The following is a 22513-nucleotide window of genomic DNA, read 5'->3' as shown; positions in this document are numbered from 1 at the left end:
GGTCACTGTCCTACATGAACACTGTTGTTATAACTGAGTCACTGTCCTACATGAACACTGTTGTTATAACTGAGTCGCTGTCCTACATGAACACTGTTGTTATAACTGAGTCACTGTCCTACATGAACACTGTTGTTATAACTGAGTCACTGTCCTACATGAACACTGTTGTTATAACTGAGTCACTGTCCTACATGAACACTGTTGTTATAACTGAGTCGCTGTCCTACATGAACACTGTTGTTATAACTGAGTCACTGTCCTACATGAACACTGTTGTTATAACTGAGTCGCTGTCCTACATGAACACTGTTGTTATAACTGAGTCGCTGTCCTACATGAACACTGTTGTTATAACTGAGTCACTGTCCTACATGAACACTGTTGTTATAACTGAGTCACTGTCCTACATCAACACTGTTGTTATAACTGAGTCGCTGTCCTACATGAACACTGTTGTTATAACTGAGTCGCTGTCCTACATCAACACTGTTGTTATAACTGAGTCACTGTCCTACATCAACACTGTTGTTATAACTGAGTCGCTGTCCTACATGAACACTGTTGTTATAACTGAGTCACTGTCCTACATCAACACTGTTGTTATAACTGAGTCGCTGTCCATAGAACACTGTTGTTATAACTGAGTCACTGTCCTACATGAACACTGTTGTTATAACTGAGTCGCTGTCCTACATGAACACTGTTCTTTATAACTGAATCCTGTCCTACATGAACACTGTTGTTATAAAAACTGAGTCACTGTCCTACATGAACACTGTTGTTATAAACTGAGTCACTGTCCTACATGAACACTGTTGTTATAACTGGATCACTGTCCTACATGAACACTGTTGTTATAACTGAGTCACTGTCCTACATGAACACTGTTGTTATAACTGAGTCACTGTCCTACATGAACACTGTTGTTATAACTGAGTCACTGTCCTACATGAACACTGTTGTTATAACTGAGTCACTGTCCTACATGAACACTGTTGTTATAACTGAGTCACTGTCCTACATGAACCACTGTTGTTATAACTGAGTCACTGTCCTACATGAACACTGTTGTTATAACTGAGTCACTGTCCTACATGAACACTGTTGTTATAACTGAGTCACTGTCCTACATGAACACTGTTGTTATAACTGAGTCCTGTCCTACATGAACACTGTTGTTATAACTGAGTCACTGTCCTACATGAACACTGTTGTTATAACTGAGTCGCTGTCCTACATGAACACTGTTGTTATAACTGAGTCCACTGTCCTACATGAACACTGTTGTTATAACTGAGTCACTGTCCTACATGAACACTGTTGTTATAACTGAGTCACTGTCCTACATGAACACTGTTGTTATAACTAACTGAGTCGCTGTCCTACATGAACACTGTTGTTATAACTGAGTCGCTGTCCTACATGAACACTGTTGTTATAACTGAGTCACTGTCCTACATCAACACTGTTGTTATAACTGAGTCGCTGTCCTACATGAACACTGTTGTTATAACTGAGTCGCTGTCCTACATCAACACTGTTGTTATAACTGAGTCACTGTCCTACATCAACACTGTTGTTATAACTGAGTCACTGTCCTACATGAACACTGTTGTTATAACTGAGTCGCTGTCCTACATGAACACTGTTGTTATAACTGAGTCGCTGTCCTACATGAACACTGTTGTTATAACTGAGTCGCTGTCCTACATGAACACTGTTGTTATAACTGAGTCGCTGGCACTTTAACTTGAATCTACTGATGGGAATTACAGCATTGATATTCAGTGGCCTTTCCCAAAAAGAACACGGCCAATGTTTATCAGATGAATCGGTACTACAGATGGTGTCCTCATTCCCTTCAAGAGTGTCTCAGTATTGTTTGTGTTCTCTGGCCGAGGTTTGACCCATATTTGACCTCTGTTTGTTTTGTTGACTTCCTGTCTGTGTTGTTTGCTTCCTGTGGTCAGATGAGAACGAGTGCCAGAACACTCAGATCTGTGGGGGAGCGTCGTGCCACAACACCCTGGGGAGCTTCCGTTGCCTCTGTCCCACTGGGTTCAACTACGGAGACCAGGGGGGGTGTAGGGACATCAACGAGTGCTCCTCCTCCTCTAATCCATGTAACTACGGCTGTTCCAACACAGACGGAGGGTATCTCTGTGGCTGTCCACCTGGATACTACCGCGCTGGACAGGGGTGAGTGAGTGAGACTCTGTGTGTGTGTGTGTGTGTGTGTGTGTGTGTGTGTGTGTGTGTGTGTGTGTGTGTGTGTGTGTGTGTGTGTGTGTGTGTGTGTGTGTGTGTGTGTGTGTGTTTGATCTACCCAGGCGCAATGTCATTATCAACTTTGATGGATAGACAGGTTTGTTGTTTAGCAACAAAACCGACACGTGCGTAACTATGGGACAAAACAGACAGGGTTGGCTTAGATTGTTGACAACATGTAAACTACATTTTGTCGATATTTACTAGCTAGCGAGCGAATTTTAGTCATATTAGCATTGTAATGAAATCAGTCCAAACACCTAAAAAAGACATGGTATCAAGAACAAGATGAAACTAGCTGAAACGAGTCACTTTATTGTCATTGTTGGTAGCTATCTGGCCATCCACAATCACAACAACACATAGACCTCTGTCCCATTGAAGTGTGCACATTGTTTTGGTGATGTTGTCAGCTAGCCCACGTATAGGCAAGATGGTGTTTGGGTATGATTTTATGCCCTGTGTGTGTGTGACTGACTCCTTTATGTATGTTCCAGGCACTGTGTGTGTGTGTGACTGAGTCCTTTCTGTGTGTTCCAGGCACTGTGTGTCAGGCGTGGGCTTTGGTAGTGGTGTGAGTCTGGGCCAGGGAGGAGGAGGAGGAGGAGGAGGAGGAGGAGGAGGAGGAGGAGGAGGAGGAGGAGGAGGAGGAGGAGGGGCAGCAGCAGAGGTGGGTGACAATGATCTGTCTCCTGAGGCCTGCTACGAGTGTAAGATCAACGGTTACCCCAAGAAGGGGCGCAAACGCCGCGACACCAACTCAACGCTGGAGCAACCGCTGGACAATGCACAGGTAATGTCTGTCTGTCTTGGTCTGGTGGTCCATAGAATGGTCATGCTATCATGTCTTGCCTGCTCTTCACTGAATCCGTAGTACATATTAACTGTGTGGTCCTGTGTTGTGTCATCAGGATCCAGAGTGTTGAGTGTTGTCAGTGTTTACATAATCCACCTGTACTACATGGTCCAGTGTCCTCAGCATCAGGAGACAGTGAGCCTGGAGAGTGTTACACATCATATATCTGCCTGTATAATACTGTATATCTATATGTAACCTGTCCTGTGTCCTCAGCATCAGGAGACAGTGAGCCTGGAAAGTGTGGACATCGAGGACACCCTGCTGTTCAACCTGAACATGTCCGGCCTGTCCAGCCGAGACCACATCCTGGAGTTCACCCCGGCCCTGTCCACGCTCAACAACCACGTGCGCTACTCCATCGACTACGGCAACGAGCTGGGCTACTTCAAGATCAGCCAGAGGGAGGGGCTTAGCTACCTGCACCTGTCCAAGAGGAAGTCCCTCCCCCCTGGAGCCTACTTCCTGCAGATCAGTAGCATGGCCGTGTACAGGAAGAAGGAGCTGGCAGCGCTGGAGGACAGCAACGATAAAGACTACCTCACAGGCCAGCTGGGAGACACACTCACCATGAGGGTGCAGATAGTCCTGCATTAACCTACACTACAGGACTGACTGGGGTGGCTGGGCTGGGCTGGGCTGGGTGGGGAGTGTCTGCCTGTAAACACTGGTCTAGGAACAGATTAATTTACCCTTGATCCATATCTCAACCATTAGGATGGGGAGAGAAGATCTGACTCTGGGTCAATGGTTATGGGCAACTTCTACCTACTCTGAGAGAGAGAGCTTGGGACAAGCTCAACGCCAAAGAGACTAATGGGTGGGTGGGGGGAGGGGGGATTGCGTTGTTTGATTCCCAAAGATGATTCTACATATCATAGATACAACCTTTAGTGCTACAATGTAGGCCTAACCCACTGGTAACAGTATGGCTGGCTGTCTGAAGAAAGGCTTAGAGAATGAGAATGACATGGAGGGAAGACGTGACAATGACACAACAATAACCACTCTAAACTGCTCTGTGCAGGAAGCTCTGGTTTGAATGTTTTTTTATTTTTCATGAAAAAGGTTTATATGAAATGATATGATATGTGGAATCTGCCACTCTTTTGTGGGACATGTAAGGCAAATGCCATATCCACCCGTAGCCCCTACCCCCAAGACCATGAGGGTAGTTAGGGAGTATGGGGTAGGGGCTAGCGGTGGATTTGTGACTGAGTAGCAGAGTGCAACAGTCACTGATGCTGAGTGTTCACAGCTTGGCAGACGTGGAAGTGAAAGGCAGCGTTCAGATTCTCCACCCTTCTCCCTGAAGTGTGCACTTGCTCACTCCCCCTTCATGGTTCACAAAGCATTGGCTGCTAAGGAGAGTTTCCACCATATTAAATAAACCAGTCCATTCCTTTCACATCCCTGAGGGGAGAAGGGTAGGGAATCGAACCGTAGCTAAAGTCTTTAGCTAGAAGGACCCCTCTTCCTCATCATAACTATGCTTCTTCATCTTCCCCACTGACTAGATTTCAGCATTACACATATTTACTGGTGCTAGTAACAAAACCACATAGACTTATGAATGCACTGTCATACTCAACAACACACAGTAGCTGTCTGTCTACTGTCCTTTTAATAAGATGTCAGACATCTTCTTTTCAACCAAAAACAAAGTAACAGCCTGTCTGCTCTCTATACCACATGTAAATGAAGTGTGTTTATACTGTAATCAATGCCATGTTTAGAATGTTAATCTATGAAGCCTTTTGTAAACTAGAGAACGCCCCTGAGAGGAGGGGGTGTAATGGTGCTTATAATGGCCTACTACTTCCTTTGATAAACTGTATACACACACACATTGCAAACACACAACACAAATACACACACACGCCCTCAAACACACTCAAAACACACACCGTTCTGATGATGCCAAACCTGTGCCTTCATGATTATGCACTGAGGTCGACGCGGCCACACACTTTTCGCTAGTACAATCAGTGCTCCGTAGCGAAATCAATCAGACCAGCCGTAGACACATCCGTCTGTCGCATCAGTGAGGGTTTAGTTGTAAAGTCACAATAAAAACATTTTTTTGTTTAAAAGGTTTCGTTGTTGTCCCTGTCTCCCAACTTCACTTCCTCTTTTTGTGGATTATGCTATTTATGGGATGTATTTTAACCACTTTAAGGGCCAATTTCCCAGACACAGATTAAGCCTAATCCTGGACTAAAAAGCACTTTTAATGCACATTCATTGACCATGATTGTTAGTGTATGCTTAATTACATTTGTCATTTAGCAGATGCACTTATCCAGAGTGACTTACAGGAGCAATTACCTTGCTCTAGGATACAGACATGGTTTAATTCATTTTTTCACCTAGTCCACTCAGAGATTTGAACCATTGACCTTTCGTTTACTGGCCCAATGCGCTTAACCGCTAGGCTACCTGCTGCCCTAAGAGTCTACCTTTCCTTGGTTCCTTGCTTTCATTACTGACAGCTGAAAGGACTGGTGAAATCTCCTCTCCACAATGCTTCCTGCTTCTACCTAGCATCATCTCGGCCTAATGAAAGGGTGAGGGACGGAAGCTATTGTAATTCCAGAGACGGTATACAACAAAGACTATTGAATCACAGCCACCACATCCAGTTCAACAACCCAATGACTGCATCTAGAAGGCAAGGGTCGCGTTCCCCTTCTCAGACATTGCATGCGTCAACCAATGGTTGCGTGCCACGTCACCGACAGTGCTATTGACTGACAGATTGCTATAACATGTGGTTAGCTGATACATAAAATACCTATCCAGGCGTTGTAAGATCTGGCATGCATCTGCAAGGTAGTCAGCATGGAACTCCACCTATTTCTCAGTGAAACTCCTCCCTGGTGTGGTTCACATTAGCCTTTTGATTCTACATCTAACGGTACAGTAGAATATTTTGGTTGCCGACATGCTGCCCAAATATGAGCCTGTGTGAAGGGTTTAGTCCCTAGACAGTTCAAGAGGGAGTTTCCCTATGAAAATAAATGGTTTAACAGCCCCACTTAGTGGTCATTCAGGGTACAGACTAACATCGAATTTTATCCAAAGCCGATTTACATAAGGGGGCATAGCCGACATTTTCATATAGGTTTCCCCAGTTGGAATTGAACCTGCAACACAGGCATTGCTAGAACCATGCTCTTGCGAACTGAGCCACACAGACAAGAAAATCAGTGATGTTTCATTGCCATTAATGGCAAAGGGATAATAACAATCTTTATTAAAGAATGTAATTATTATATAACATGTAACAGAACAAACAAATGGTTTACAATGTGGATGTATTAGTTGCTGCCTGTGGAGCCAAATCCTCCAGCCCCACGCTCAGTCTCATCCAGAGTCTGAAACACAGAGGGAAGACACGGTTAATACTACAACACTGGAGCAAAGGGTATTTTAGTGACTTTCTATGCGAATGAGCCCAGTTCTTAAGGCCGGTTTCCCAAACACAGATTTGGGAACTACGCTCGATCAGAGTTCAGAAAAACAGCCCTAAGGGCTCAAGGCTCATTCTCACAGAAATAAGATGCACTTAAAATCGACATTTCAGTCTCAAGTTTAAATGAAATGAGAATGCTTGACAAGGTGTGTCCATTTAAGGTTTGTGTGAAATGGATCATAAAGCTGTGATCAGCAATTCACTACTAGGTCTGAGCATGTATGGTCATATTAAATCTATAGAGAAGTGTGAAGTACCTTTAGCTCCTGTAGGTCTGGGTAGCAGATCCTCTCGCACACCAGCTGAGCCACACGGTCCCCTTTTTTCACTGGGACACAGAAAGAAACACCACCATCACTCTACAGGTCACCCAGTTTCCCAACACCATCACTACAATGTTTCACTGGAAAACAGATCTCAATGTGAAATGCATTTGGATTGAGCAATCAGTAAAACAAGTTTTTATTTCAGTTTCTGATGAGGCATTTAAGTTATATTTTTCAAAGAGCAATGGGTATATAATTAACTTAAAAGTTTAAAAAAAAATTGATGTACCAATTGCAGATGGTCCCTTTAAATCATGGATACAAAGTGCTTTCAATGCTTTGAGTTTGGAAAGGTGGCATGTGAATATGTGAATGATTAATGATTATTTTTAAAGCTCACCTTCAAAGGTTTCCTTGCTGAAGTTGAACAGCACCACCCCCACATTACCTCTATAGTCCTCATCCACTACTCCAGCTGGGGGGAGACAGACACTCCAGTTAGCCTAGCTGTCATGAATGTACCCTGTCAGTTCTATGTTCCAGACTCGGGTTAGAACAGCCAAAGAGTGACTTGGGTTCATGAAATCTCCATCAGAACTATGGTTACCACTTTCCTGCCATTTTTATAACACATCTCCTCGGAAAAATTTGATATTAATATCTGAAGGTCAAAAAATAAACTCACCCCCAACATCGATGAAGTGTTTTGCAGCCAGCCCAGACCGTGGTGCTGTGAGAAGAAGAGAAATACATAAAATATGACTGAACTACTTAATTTTTTATGCTGGGGAAATGTTAAGGGGAGATGAGAAAGAGGGGTTGAACGAGACTAATCTGAGTCTGAAAGCAGTCTCCATTGACCGTGTTGGAGTATCAAATATGTGATGCATTGTGGGTAAATTGTGACTGACTGATCTACCAATAACAATGAGTAGTTATTTTGTTGCAAGGTGATTTGTCAGTAGGCAGTCAGTCGCCTGCACTTTCAGTTGTAATGAAGGGGTTCGATTAATCTTGCCCGGATGCCTGTGTAGGCATGTATTGCACCAGCTGAAAGTTGATCGCATTAGATTTGGAACTGGGCTGCCTCCCAGGCGTCCCACTCTGTCTGAATGCAATGTTTGCTCAAAACAAAAGTGACATAATTAAGCATGTAGTAATTAGTAGGATTCTGTGTTGCCATGCAAGTGATTGCTTTCTGCCTTCCCAATGAAAAGTAGTTAGAAAATTCAAACATTTATTGTATGTAAAAGAGATGTAGGTTTCTGGTTCAACCCAGGTCAAAGTAAAATAACTCCCTCACTGTCAAGTCAAACAATACCCAGAGAGACCTACCCCCACGTACCCCTAGACCAGGGTGCAATTAAAAATTATCTTTAAAACACTTAAGTTTCTGTCCTGGTACCCTACTCACCCACTCTGCCATAGCAGCCTGAAGGAACAGCTATCTGGATGTCAGTCTTCACGATAGCCTTGTCCATAGGACCAATACTGTAGTCATACGCACTGTTAGAAAAAAACATCAACAGGTGGCTTACAGTCACTAACTTACAACTAACTTACCTAACATCACATCTAACTCCCCTCCCATCCAATCGTTAGTAGGAGGAGCAGGCTAGCACTAACTTTAGCCAACTTTTCTCCTGTTAAGTTGGTCATATAAACATGAAGCAAGACTAGGCTACCTAGTAAGGTAGCTTGATATGAAGACAACATTATGCATGGTCGTTTGCTAACTAGAGTTTTACTTTTGATTGACAGCAGAAAAATAAACAGCCACATGCAGGATACACTCACTGCAACGTTTTGAATTCAAGTATCTTGCTTATGTGAATAGCAAACTAGCTAAGTAAATACAAGCCAGTAAAATGTATAGCGTTCAAACCACTTCCAGTGACCCTGTACCGGACTCTGACCCACCTGAACAGGTCGTAGCCTGCAGCTTTAGCAGAGCCCCGGGTAGGAGCAGTGGCATGTTCGGACAACTTGGAGAACTTCAGCACCGATATCACATTCTCTGCCACCGCATGTGGCTTTGTCCTCTTCAGTGGAGAAACTTCTGCGGCGTCTATCACTTCTGAGCAAGGCATGTTTACAAAGTTTGTGATAAGAAAGTTGAGTTACTTCCAAAATAATAAGATGACTATGGTTAGTTTACTAAAGTTAGCTAACTAGTTAAAATATGGCGAGTTGTTGCTACTTCTCTGACAGGAATCTTATTAGGAAGCACACATTCCCGCCAATTTCAATTGAATCTGCCTCGCCGTCGTTGAAAAAAAAAAAAAAAACTCGCGAGAGTTCTGACAACCTGACCAGCTGTGAGCTGAATGACTGGAAAACTTTAGCTTGCTAAGCCTTCTTTGAATGATACATCTTGATTTCGGTAAAACCCTCGACTACAAATCTGACAACAGTACAATTACCGGTACCTACACATTTATTGACTACACATCATGTTAATACAAACGTTGATAATACAACAACCAGTTAGCATAGCAAAGTAGCTAGCTAGCTGCTAGTGATAGCAAACATGAGCTATTACAGAAAAGCAATGTAGCTAGCCAACTAGCTACCTGCTTTCTCGCATCCTTTTCTCCTGGCCAGAGTGGGAGAATGCAGATAAAATGTTCTGTGTGAGAGTACTGAAGACCGGGCAGCGATAATCGAAGAACAACACCGCCAGTAGAGCCTCTGCTTTGCAACGAAGTGCTCCATCTTGTTAAAGATACAGTCCTCCCCGGCTGCGGCATCAGCTCCAGCGCCTTCAGAAAGTATTCATACCCCTTGACTTATTCCACATGTTGTTGTGTTACAGCCCGAATTCGAAATGTATTAAATATTTTTTTCCTCTCACCCACAATATCCCATAACTACAAAGTGAAAATGTTTTTATACGTTTTTGCTAATGTATTGAGAATTAAATACAGACATAGGGTGAGTATTGGTTAAGTGGGACATTTAAGCTTTGTAATGAATATCTTTAAATGTGTACAATAACATAACCAACAATCAATGCCATTGTGTTAGTCATTTTAATTCTGAACTGGAATAAACTGATTGGTCACATCACACAGGTGTATAACAGAACACACACAGGCTCAGTTTGATAGTGCAACCCTAAGTAACAGTACAGATGAAAAATGATCAGGCCTACTGTACAAATTATTGTTGAAAAAAGGTATAGGTTGGAACTGTTGCTGTTAACATACAATAAATATATTTTATTCTAAACTGGATTAAACACACAGTCATAATGAGAGGTGTGTGACTGGTTGAAGTTTTCAATAAGCATGTCTATTCTGGGGAAATTTTTTGACGGTGCAACCCTGAGGTCATGCTCAGCATTGAGTCTGTTTCTGTACTTGTTTTTTAAGTGTGCCAGGGTTGAGAACCCTGACTCGCATAGGTATGTGGTGCCAAACTAGCTTAGAACATATACTGCTTTCTCAGTCAGGCAGGAGACTGCTTCCTGCTGTAGATGAGCAACCAAGAACTGTGTGTTTGCCTAAAAAAGCATCTTGCTTCAATTAGTTTATTCCAGAATAAAAATGATTAGTATTTTACCAGCAACAGTTCCAACCTAAACTTGTTTAACAATATTTCTAGAGTAATATGTACAGTATAGTAGGCCTGATAATGTTTAATCTTCACCTGTACTGTTACTTAGGGTTGCACTATCAGTAGCTAGCTAGCTTGCTTTGGCTAATGTTAGCTAGCTATTAGCTGAATACAAGGGGATTGTTTGAAAGAGAAACTCACATCTACTACTATGAGAGATAGTACTCCCTTATTTCTGCTTATCATCCATCACCTGTTATAAAATGACAACAATGTCGTGCTAGCTGACTTACTTTTCCACTGTCGAAGCACTGTTTCCTGACGCATTCTTCCCTGTTCTGGGTTTACCGTCATGCTGGGTGTTTGGTCAAGTCCTGTCGTTTTAATTTGTTCGTTTTGAGATACTCATTACTAAGCACTTCCCTGCACAAAACACATTTTGGGTGCTCCTCGTTATTTATCAAAGTTTGTATTAAACCAAGCTAGAGAAACGCATCGCTGTAAATTCGTTTTATGACGATTGAGTTCGTCAGAATTTGTGGCTAGTTTGAGTCCATTTGATGATGGCGAGTGGGAATGACATGTTGACAGGCTGTCAGGTTAGGAAGGCTAAGAGTTTCAAAACACTTGTAATTATAATTTTCACTTGCTTTGTGAAATGTCATTTTTTGTACACATGATTCTTTCACACGTCCAGTATGTGTTTACAGGTGATTTGAACGCCTGTTATGGGCATTTTTACACGCGTTCATTACACCTGTCCAGAGGGCATTTACAGGTGATTAGAACGTTTGAATATTGTACTTTCAGACGCATGAAATTGTGCCACGGCTTTGGAACGAACGGAGCCAGGCCAAGAGAATGCTCGGCGGAAATGGAGTCCCTAGAGAAAGCAAGAACAAGATGGGTGGCAGGAGTATTATCATAAGGAGACGTATACTTGGAAACCGGAGGAGGAATGGAGGGAAGAAGGGTATAAGCTTGAGTCGGGAAAAAGGGAGATGGTTTGTTAAAGAAGAATGGTAGAAAGTGTAAGCAGATGGAGCTGGAGAAATGGAAGTGAATGAGGGTGAAGTTATGGAGAGACCGAGGTATTCTCCCAGGATCAGGAACAACACAAGTCTGTGACAGTGTTGCCAACTCCTCAGTAAGGAAAGTAGCTATTGGCTGTACTTTTTAAAATTAAATGCTTTTTTATTTTTATATACTGTATTATTCTGCATTATTTTCTATATTTCTACGTTTGAGAATAATGTAACCAACCTATTGTCTTCTAATGTAATGTGTCTGACTGTCTTGATGGACACAAATTATGAGGAAAAATAAGAGTAACTCAACATTTTATTCCTTCTTCATAATACATTAATTAAAATATTACAGTTAAATATGATAAGGACTGAGTCTTATAAAAGACAATGGTTAAAACACAGAAATAAATCAAGCATTTCTATATTGAAAATATACAGCACATGTTGATTTACATTTTCCTGTTCTGTTTAATAGATTTTCATCACTGTGTGTGTGTGTGTGTGTGTGTGTGTGTGTGTGTGTGTGTGTGTGTGTGTGTGTGTGTGTGTGTGTGTGTGTGTGTGTGTGTGTGTGTGCATTAACGTAGTAAATTATCCCTTCATTATTTCCCTATTCATTCAACTAGTAGCTACTTGTGTGGAATATACACATCTATACAAAGTATTATACAGTATTCTATACAGTATCAAACTAATCTTAATTTTTTTTATCAAGTTATCAACGCCGCTAGTAGCATTTGAATATAATTTTTTAAAAACTGTTATTTGTATATTGATCACTTTTTGCATAGGTAATTTGTTTGCTATAATGTTCATTTCCTAGAACACCATAATATTTGTGCATACTAGCCTACATACACAGTGTACAAAACATTAAGGACACCTTCCTGAGTTGCCCGCAGAACAGCATCAATTAGCATTCCACAGGAATGCTGGCCCATGTTGACTCCAATGCTTTCCACAGGTGTGTCAAGTTGGCTGGATGTCCTTTGGGTGGTGGACCATTCTTGATACACATGGGAAACTGTTGAGTGTGAAAAACTCAGCAGCGTTACAGTTCTTGACACAAACTGGTGCGCCTGACACCTACTACCATACCCCGTTCAAAGGCACTTAAATCTTTTGTCTTGCCCATTCACCCTCTGAATGGCACACACACACACAATCCATGTCTCAATTGTCACAAGGCTTAAAAATCCTTCTTTAACCTGTCTCCTCCCGTTCATCTATACTGATTGAAGTGGATTTAACAAGGGACATCAATAAGGGATCATAGCTTTCACCTGGATTCACCTGGTCAGTCTGTCATGGAAAGAGCAGGTGTTCTTAATGTTTTGTGTACTCAGTGTACATCATCTGTTGTTCCCCCAAAAGAAGAAGAAGAGTTATACATACAGGCTAGCAGCAATGACCCGGGCCCAAGCCTTTTTACCCTTTCTCAAATATTTCACCCTTATTTAAGGTCATCAAATTCAGCCACATCACCAACAATACCTCACTGTCTAGGGATGTCTATCTGAAAGCAGCAGTGGTGGGATTTGAACCTGGGCCGCCATGTGTTGGCATGTATGTATTACAAGACGAAGGCACTAACCCATGCTGGCCTCAGGGTTGAGGACTATGGAAGAGCCTGTATGTATGAACTACAGGTTCTGGTCTTGACTCAATCTCTTGCTCTTACACCAATCTCATAATATAGAATAATATCATTTATGCCATTTATCAGACACTTTTATCTAAAGCAACTTACTGTCATGCGTGCCAAAAATGTTTTAAGTATGAATTGTCCCGAAAATCAAACCCACTATCCTGGCATCGTAAGCACCATGCTCTACCAACTGTGCTACAGAGGACCACTATGTGGGTAGTGGACAAGTGTACATTTAAGGAAAAAGTATACCGTATTGAGATGCGTAGCCAGCAGGGGGCTCCAACTAGCCTGGGACCAGTCTGTTATCGAACATCCCAGTCCCACTCTGTGTCAAATACCAAAGATTTACCAGATGTATTGGGTCACCAATTTACACCATCCCTCCAAGTTTGGTCTCTGTAGGTCGAACTATAGCTCTCTTAAACTTGGAATAATAATAATAATATGTCAGAATAATAATATCCTTAACAATAACACTAACTGTAAGTTGCTCTGGATAAGAGCATCTGTTACATGACTAATATATATAATAATAAGAGTTTTCCGGCCCGATTCAGGGCTTGGACCCCTAATTATGCACCACATGTACAATTCCAACGGGGTGTAGCATAGGCACTGGCAGTGTAACTGACCCATCCCAGGCAGTGTCTTGTCCTTGTGCCCATATATCCCTGAGTCCATATGTCTGTGTTGCGTCGTCACTATTTGGTCATGCTAGAAAAGACGGAAGAGCATCACTTTCTAACCTTTAACCTTTCCCATAACCTTATCCCTAACCATCACCTTTTCATTTAAACTGATAGCAACTAACTCCTGGATATTGATGAACGTGCCTTGGTTGTCCCTTGTGGCATGGCCATTTAGTGACTGCTGAGAGGGTTGGTCTATGAGTAGAAGGTGAGGACGCTCTTGTGGTTGCCTCTGATCAACATGGTGGGAGGGAGGTTCTTGGTGAGGATGTCCAACCAGGCCATGTAGAGGTGGTCAGAGACTGAGCCTAGACGGGCGATGGGCATACTCCTGCAAAGTGGGAAGTACAGTATTAAACCTAAGTTATCTAAACAGTTGGCTATTAGCAGCAGGGTCACCACTATATGGTCGTGGGTGTCTCAGGGAGATTTCACACATGCGTCTAATACACAGTTGAAACAGGACAGATATAAGCACCAACCAAATGATTATTATTGTTATATACCTCAGTTAACTTCATAGTTTTGTGACGCATTGGACTATCATATTTATGTATTTTTTACAGACAGATTGATAGATGATGATATGGCTCTTGTTGGTGTCTCTTATAAAGAAATTATTTTACCTTTATTTAACTAGGCAAGTCAGTTAAGAACAAATTCTTATTTTCAATGACGGCCTAGGAACAGTGGGTTAACTGCCTTGTTCAGGGGCAGAACGACAGATTTGTACCTTGTCAGCTCAGGGATTTGAACTTGCAACCTTTCGGTTACTAGTCCAACACTCTAAACACTAGGCTACGCTGCCACCCCATAATTAGGGCCTAGAGTTTTTCCTGAACACATGGTGACCTGACCAGGAAAATCTCTACAGTATATTGTACTTACACTATGATGAGGTTGGCAGCTCGGGAGTTCTCCTGCAGTAGTTCATTCAGCCTGACCTGGAGGTTGGTCTGCAGGGGAGAGGACACAAAGAGGTGGCGGGTCACATGGTTGGTATGACAACCATGTAAGGCTTCAGTGAAAACACAGCTGTCTACTTCTGTTGCTACTGCATCATGGGACTGTTGGATTCTATTGTCCAGATGAATACATTACATTCTACTACAAGAAGATAGAGTTGAGCACAGTGCTTGACTTGGACTGAAAAAGGTTCCGGTACTCATTTAGGGTGCAGGGACTGTTTGTATTTAGGTGCAGGAGCTCCACAATACTTTTGAGCTCATATTCTATAAGAACATTTGAGGTGCTGGTACTCAGCCCCGGTGAGCTGCCCAAGTCAAGCACTGGTTGAGCATGTTCATTCATGTTGTACTGCAATGAGCACAGTATGTGGTTGTTAATCAGTAGAAGTTATTGGTCTCTGTGGTGAGCACTGGTCTGTCTCTACAAGTCTCTATGGTGAGCAGTCACTGGTCTGTCTCTAGACTCCACCTTTTCCTCGAAGGTGTCCAGCTCGGCGTCAGAGATCTTCCAGGGGTTGTCTTTCCTCAGAGCCTCGGCCAGAGTGGTGCTCTTTGACCCCTCGTGAAGACGGAACGGCTCGATCATGTCCTCAAACATCTTCCAGCTGGGGGACGAACACAGACGGGAGTTAGCTGGATTAATCAGGTATTAATCACTGATCCTATGACTTCAGATATCAGGAGTATTATATTTTACTTGTGCATGTTATCATTCATCTTGGCACCCAGAATGAAATCGACTACTCTGACACCAGAGATGGAGCAGTTTGAAGCTGGGGATGATTAGTCATGATGTATTCATTCATCTGAGTTGTCTTTTCTTGTGTAAATACTGAATGAGACAAAGTTGTGCGTCTGTTTTATATAGTCATTAACTATCTCACTATAATAGAGCCTTTATCCATTTCCTGACTGGTGTTGCTTTCGGCTGACTGCTGATCACATCCCTGACGTGTGGTTGGTCAGCTGAGAGTGACCTCACGGCTAAGGTACAGAATGTCTGGAATCTCTCCCACCACAGCATGTGAGCGACAGTGTGTGTGTGTGAGCAATTACATCTCCCCAAGGTTGTCTCTGTGTGTGTGTGTGTGTGTGTGTGTGTGTATATTACCTGTTAGAGTTGGGGTTTTGGGTGATGTCGTCGATGACGTAGATGTCTGCATATTTGATCCTGAACTTCTCCAGCAGAGACTTCATCCTATAAACACAGACACACAGAGAGTCACACACTGATCACCACTGCTATGCGCTGCGATATAACATGTCTTATTTCCAAAGATGTGATTGTTTAGCCAGTCTGTTTCTGCTCTCTTGCCATCTCCTGATGGAATTGTAATGTGTGGCATGACCATGGCAGCAATGGATTAGTGACAAGTACAAACAGATCTGGGACCAGGCTAGTCGTTGTTGATGATTAGACTGTATTACGGATCTTCCTCTATTCATAAATGATTGAAATTGATCATACGTACTCATGTCTGTCCTGCTCGACACGTCCCGGCTGGCCAGCGATGAAGATCCTCATCTTACAGTCCTTGAACTTCTTACGGGTGGTCAGGATGTAGGGCAGCAGAAGGGTTAGACCTGACACACAGACACACAGACAGAGAGAGAGAGACCGTGAGAGAGAGAGAGAGACAGAGTGTGTGAGTGAGAGAGAGAGAGACAGTGAGAGAGTGAGAGAGACAGTGAGTGAGTGAGTGAGAGAGAGAGACAGTGAGAGAGATACAGACAGACATAAAGTGAGAGAGATACACAGACAGAGAGACAGGCAGAGAAAGAGAGAGCGTGAGGGAGGGAGGTAGGTAACGTAAACTCACCCCATTCCGTACAAATGTGCGCAACCGCAACATTCAAACGAGGCTACAAAGAAAACTAATGGGACTGTAGCGACTGTGTTGACTTCAAAATCGGGGGTGTGAACTACGTTTCTATTCAAGCGTTGATCGACATGGTAATGGCTCTATAGTATTAGAGAAAAGTAGAAAAAACGGACCCTCCGTTACATCGTGACGTGTCATGTCGTAACGTACAGCACGCATAAAGCAACTATTTCTGTCTTACAATCTCTCTCCACCAGGTGTAGTACTTCTCTCATCGTTTAAAAACAAGAAATGAGGGGGGGGGGGGGATACCTAGTAAGGGGGGGATACCTAGTCCTTTTTTGCGTCATCATTGCATGCGATCATCATTCTCAAAGCCGCTGTTTACTTCTAAGATCACTTTAGCACCGCCCTAAAAACCCGATTCAAATTCGACACAAACCTTCAAATAGGTATGTAATGACACATTATATAAACTCTTTATAGTGTTTTATTTACATTTTAGAGGCGATAAGGTGATAAGTTGGACAGATCGAGTGAAAAAAAGCAATTTTCCCACACAACATCTCTCCTTCTCACTATCACGCATTAGTTTCGCTTCCCCACCCGCCATTTAAAAAAAAGACCCGACGGGGCTCATTGCCTGCTTGAATTATGCAGAAACAGGCAGCGTTTAGGTCATGTAATTGATAATGTTGGAAAGGGGAGAAATTGTGCTTTACAATGGTATTGACATTACAGTTGATCTGGAAGTATTACGTTTTTGGGGCGCTAAAATAAGGGCAATTGTACGGACCAAGGCGATGTACGAGTTTACGTTAGCTATTTCATTCTATAAGCCTATTATGTGAAGAGAGTGATATAGACATGCTATGGTCTATAATGAAGAGAGTGATATGGACATGCTGTGGTCTATAACGAAGAGTGATATGGACATGCTATGGTCTATAATGAAGAGAGTGATATGGACATGCTATGGTCTATAATGAAGAGAGTGATATAGACATGCTGTGGTCTATAATGAAGAGTGATATAGACATGCTGTGGTCTATAATGAAGAGAGTGATATAGACATGCTGTGGTCTATAATGAAGAGAGTGATATGGACATGCTGTGGTCTATAACGAAGAGTGATGTGGACATGCTATGGTCTATAATGAAGAGAGTGATATAGACATGCTGTGGTCTATAATGAAGAGAGTGATATGGACATGCTGTGGTCTATAATGAAGAGAGTGATATGGACATGCTATGGTCTATAATGAAGAGAGTGATATAGATATGCTGTGGTCTATAATGAAGAGAGTGATATAGACATGCTGTGGTCTATAATGAAGAGAGTGATATGGACATGCTGTGGTCTATAATGAAGAGAGTGATATGGACATGCTATGGTCTATAATGAAGAGAGTGATATAGACATGCTGTGGTCTATAATGAAGAGAGTGATATAGACATGTGTGGTCTATAATGAAGAGAGTGATATAGACATGCTGTGGTCTATAATGAAGAGTGATATAGACATGCTGTGGTCTATAATGAAGAGAGTGATATAGACATGTGTGGTCTATAATGAAGAGTGTGATATAGACATGCTGGGGTCTATAATGAAGAGTGATATAGACATGCTGTGGTCTATAATAAAGAGTGATATAGACATGCTGTGGTCTATAATGAAGAGTGATATAGACATGCTGTGGTCTATAATAAAGAGTGATATAGACATGCTGTGGTCTATAATGAAGAGAGTGATATAGACATGCTGTGGTCTATAATGAAGAGTGATATGGACATGCTGTGGTCTATAATGAAGAGTGATGTAGACATGCTGTGGACTATAATGAAGAGAGTGATATAGACATGCTGTGGTCTATAATAAAGAGTGATATAGACATGATGTGGTCTATAATGAAGAGAGTGATATAGACATGTGTGGTCTATAATGAAGAGTGTGATATAGACATGCTGGGGTCTATAATGAAGAGTGATATAGACATGCCGGGGTCTATAATGAAGAGTGATATAGACATGCTGTGGTCTATAATGAAGAGTGATATAGACATGCTGTGGTCTATAATGAAGAGTGATATAGACATGCTGTGGTCTATAATAAAGAGTGATATAGACATGCTGTGGTCTATAATGAAGAGTGATATAGACATGCTGTGGTCTATAATGAAGAGTGATATAGACATGCTGGGGTCTATAATGAAGAGTGATATAGACATGCTGGGGTCTATAATGTAGAGAGTGATATAGACATGCTGTGGTCTATAATGAAGAGAGTGATATAGACATGCTGTGGTCTATAATGAAGAGAGTGATATGGACATGCTGTGGTCTATAATAAAGAGAATGATATAGACATGTGTGGTCTATAATAAAGAGTGATATAGACATGCTGTGGTCTATAATGAAGAGAGTGATATAGACATGCTGTGGTCTATAATAAAGAGAATGATATAGACATGCTGTGGTCTATAATGAAGAGTGATATAGACATGCTGTGGTCTATAATGAAGAGGGTGATATGGACATGCTGTGGTCTATAATGAAGAGAGTGATATAGACATGCTGTGGTCTATAATGAAGAGAGTGATATAGACACGCTGTGGTCTATAATGAAGAGAGTGATATGGACATGCTGTGGTCTATAATGAAGAGTGATATAGACATGCTGTGGTCTAAATGAAGAGGGTGATATGGACATGCTGTGGTCTATAATGAAGAGAGTGATATAGACATGCTGTGGTCTATAATGAAGAGAGTGATATAGACATGCTGTGGTCTATAATGAAGAGTGATATAGACATGCTGGGGTCTATAATGAAGAGTGATATAGACATGCTGTGGTCTATAATGAAGAGTGATATAGACATGCTGAGGTCTATAATGAAGACTGATATAGACATGCTGTGGTCTATAATGAAGAGTGATATGGACATGCTGGGGTCTATAATGAAGAGTGTGATATAGACATGCTGTGGTCTATAATGAAGAGTGATATAGACATGCTGGGGTCTATAATGAAGAGTGATATAGACATGCTGTGGTCTATAATGCAGAGTGATATAGACATGCTGTGGTCTATAATGAAGAGTGATATAGACATGCTGGAATCTATAATGAAGAGAGTGATATAGACATGCTGTGGTCTATAATGAAGAGTGATGTAGACATGCTGTGGTCTATAATGAAGAGTGATATGGACATGCTGTGGTCTATAATGAAGAGTGATGTAGACATGCTGTGGTCTATAATGAAGAGAGTGATATAGACATGCTGTGGTCTATAATGAAGAGAGTGATATAGACATGCTGTGGTCTATAATGAAGAGTGATATGACATGCTGTGGTCTATAATAAAGAGTGATATAGACATGCTGTGGTCTATAATGAAGAGAGTGATATAGACACGCTGTGGTCTATAATGAAGAGAGTGATATGGACATGCTGTGGTCTATAATGAAGAGTGATATAGACATGCTGTGGTCTATAATGAAGAGGGTGATGTAGACATGCTGTGGTCTATAATGAAGAGAGTGATATAGACATGCTGTGGTCTATAATGAAGAGAGTGATATAGACATGCTGTGGTCTATAATGAAGAGTGATATGACATGCTGTGGTCTATAATAAAGAGTGATATAGACATGCTGTGGTCTATAATGAAGAGTGATATAGACATGCTGTGGTCTATAATGAAGAGAGTGATATGGACATGCTGGGGTCTATAATGAAGAGTGATATAGACATGCTGTGGTCTATAATGAAGAGTGATATAGACATGCTGGGGTCTATAATGAAGAGTGATATAGACATGCTGTGGTCTATAATGAAGAGAGTGATATGGACATGCTGGGGTCTATAATGAAGAGTGATATAGACATGCTGTGGTCTATAATGAAGAGTGATATAGACATGCTGTGGTCTATAATGAAGAGTGATATAGACATGCTTCGGATCTATAATGAAGAGTGATATAGACATGCTGTGGTCTATAATGAAGAGTGATATAGACATGCTGTGGTCTATAATGAAGAGTGATATAGACATGCTTCGGATCTATAATGAAGAGTGATATAGACATGCTGTGGTCTATAATGAAGACTGATATAGACATGCTGTGGTCTATAATGAAGAGAGTGATATAGACATGCTGGGGTCTATAATGAAGAGTGATATAGACATGCTGGGGTCTATAATGAAGAGTGATATAGACATGCTGGGGTCTATAATGAAGAGTGATATAGACATGCTGGGGTCTATAATGAAGAGTGATATAGACATGCTGTGGTCTATAATGAAGAGTGATATAGACATGCTGGGGTCTATAATAAAGAGTGATATAGACATGCTGTGGTCTATAATAAAGAGTGATATAGACATGCTGTGGTCTATAATGAAGAGTGATATAGACATGCTTCGGATCTATAATGAAGAGTGATATAGACATGCTGTGGTCTATAATGAAGAGTGATATAGACATGCTGTGGTCTATAATGAAGAGAGTGATATAGACATGCTGTTGTCTATAATGAAGAGTGATATAGACATGCTGAGGTCTATAATGAAGAGTGATATAGACATGCTGTGGTCTATAATGTGTCATCGTTGTGTGATGTGTAAAGAGAGGGCTCCTACCTCCGTCATCAAACATCCACCAGACATCGATGGTTCCTTTGCCCTGTTTCCTCTGGAACTGAGTGCTGGTGGACACCAGCCTTTCATTCACCACCACTACTTGGGGAGACTGGGGGGTCGTCACTGATGCTGGGGGAGAGAAAAGAAAAGAGAACACATTAGCAATGTGTTTAATAATACAGTAATAGTCATTTACAACCAAGTATGCTCAGTTCCTGTGATCATTTCATCCATCTCTCTGTGCCTCTCTCTCTCTCTCTCTCTCTCTCTGTCTGTTTTTCTCTCTCTCTCTCTCTCGCTCTCTCGCTCTCTCGCTCTCTCGCTCTCTCTCTCTCTCTCTCTCTCTCTCTCTCTCTCTCTCTCTCTCTCTCTCTCTCTCTCTGTCTGTTTCTCTCTCTCTCTGTCTCCCTCTCTTATCTCTCTTTCTCTCTGTATGTCTCTTATCTCTCCCTCTCTTTTTCACTCCCTCTGTGTGTGTGTGTGTCTGACAGAAACAGAAGTGTGACAGGGAGATGTAGAGGCTGCCAGGTTGTGATGTCTGTAACAGCAATAGGTTTAAATGCTCCACGGCTGAAGAACTGTACTCTTTGTTCCAGAGGCCAGAAGGACAGTGAGTGTGTTATTGGATTACACCTTTAGAGAGAACAACTGATTAGATTGTATTGTGATTGTGACAGGACGGTTCTCTCTCTGTGTCTCTGTGTGTGCGTGCGTGCGTGCGTGCGTGATCTGGTACCTCTCGAAGTGAGGCCTTGTGTAGATAAGTTCCGTGACTTCCTGAAGATGGATTTCCCCTTATTCTCTTCAGCCAGCTCTTCTTTCTCCAGATCCTTCTGCTCCTGGGCCTCTCTCTCCATCTCCTCTGGGGGGCGGTAGAGAGACACGTTACAACAGGGTTCTACTCATCATTAGTGCACATCTTAGCCATAGCAAAACGTTTTGCGATGGAAAACCAAAATGAAGTTTAGCTCGTCCCTCCCTGTTTCAGTCCATTTTCTCCTGGGTTGTCCCTAGTGAATACGACCCATCACATTAGACCACTGTGTCTCAAACCTCTCCTGGGGGACCACCACAAAAATATATAATATAATTATAATTAATTTAACCTTTATTTAACTAGGCAAGTCAGTTAAGAACAAATTCTTAATTATAATGACGGCCTACACCGGCAAAAGCCAGATAACGCTGGGCCAATTGTGCGCCGCCCTATGGGAATCCCAATCACGGCCGGTTATGATACAGCCTGGATTTGAACCCGGGTGTCTGTAGTGACGCCTCAAGCACT

At 42.0% G+C, this 22513-nt stretch overlaps 2 protein-coding genes across 3 annotated transcripts in view; both read right to left on the bottom strand.

The window, feature by feature from the left end:
- Positions 1 to 6335: 6335 nt before the first annotated feature.
- LOC120040017 (deoxyuridine 5'-triphosphate nucleotidohydrolase-like) lies at positions 6336 to 10953 on the bottom strand. Of its 2 annotated transcripts, XM_038985336.1 has the most exons (8): positions 10720 to 10953; positions 9442 to 9630; positions 8789 to 8945; positions 8283 to 8374; positions 7554 to 7598; positions 7269 to 7343; positions 6860 to 6930; positions 6336 to 6504 (listed from the first exon to the last, which is right to left on the bottom strand). In XM_038985336.1, the coding sequence occupies exons 1-8, from the start codon at positions 10778 to 10780 to the stop codon at positions 6448 to 6450; spliced, it is 747 nt and encodes a 248-aa protein (XP_038841264.1). In that variant the 5' UTR covers positions 10781 to 10953; the 3' UTR covers positions 6336 to 6447. The 2 variants fall into 2 exon arrangements, with proteins under 2 accessions (XP_038841264.1, XP_038841265.1); XM_038985337.1 differs by lacking the exon at positions 9442 to 9630 and having other exon boundaries at positions 10720 to 10936.
- A 1747-nt stretch (positions 10954 to 12700) lies between these two features.
- Positions 12701 to 22513, bottom strand: part of LOC120040018 (solute carrier family 12 member 1-like) — a 41677-nt gene continuing 31864 nt past the window's right edge. The window contains exons 20-26 of the mRNA XM_038985338.1: positions 21965 to 22090; positions 21229 to 21357; positions 16235 to 16346; positions 15874 to 15960; positions 15232 to 15367; positions 14683 to 14750; positions 12701 to 14125 (exon numbers count right to left, since the gene is read on the bottom strand). Of these exons, the coding sequence (XP_038841266.1) occupies positions 13990 to 14125; positions 14683 to 14750; positions 15232 to 15367; positions 15874 to 15960; positions 16235 to 16346; positions 21229 to 21357; positions 21965 to 22090 (794 nt within the window). The 3' untranslated portion in view covers positions 12701 to 13989. The remainder of the gene's footprint in view (positions 14126 to 14682; positions 14751 to 15231; positions 15368 to 15873; positions 15961 to 16234; positions 16347 to 21228; positions 21358 to 21964; positions 22091 to 22513) is intronic.

The sequence above is a fragment of the Salvelinus namaycush genome, unplaced genomic scaffold, assembly GCF_016432855.1.
Source record: "Salvelinus namaycush isolate Seneca unplaced genomic scaffold, SaNama_1.0 Scaffold320, whole genome shotgun sequence".
In the NCBI taxonomy this organism is placed as follows: Eukaryota; Metazoa; Chordata; class Actinopteri; order Salmoniformes; family Salmonidae; genus Salvelinus; species Salvelinus namaycush.
Note: the sequence above shows the minus strand (reverse complement) of the source record. Positions and strands in the feature narration are given on the sequence as shown.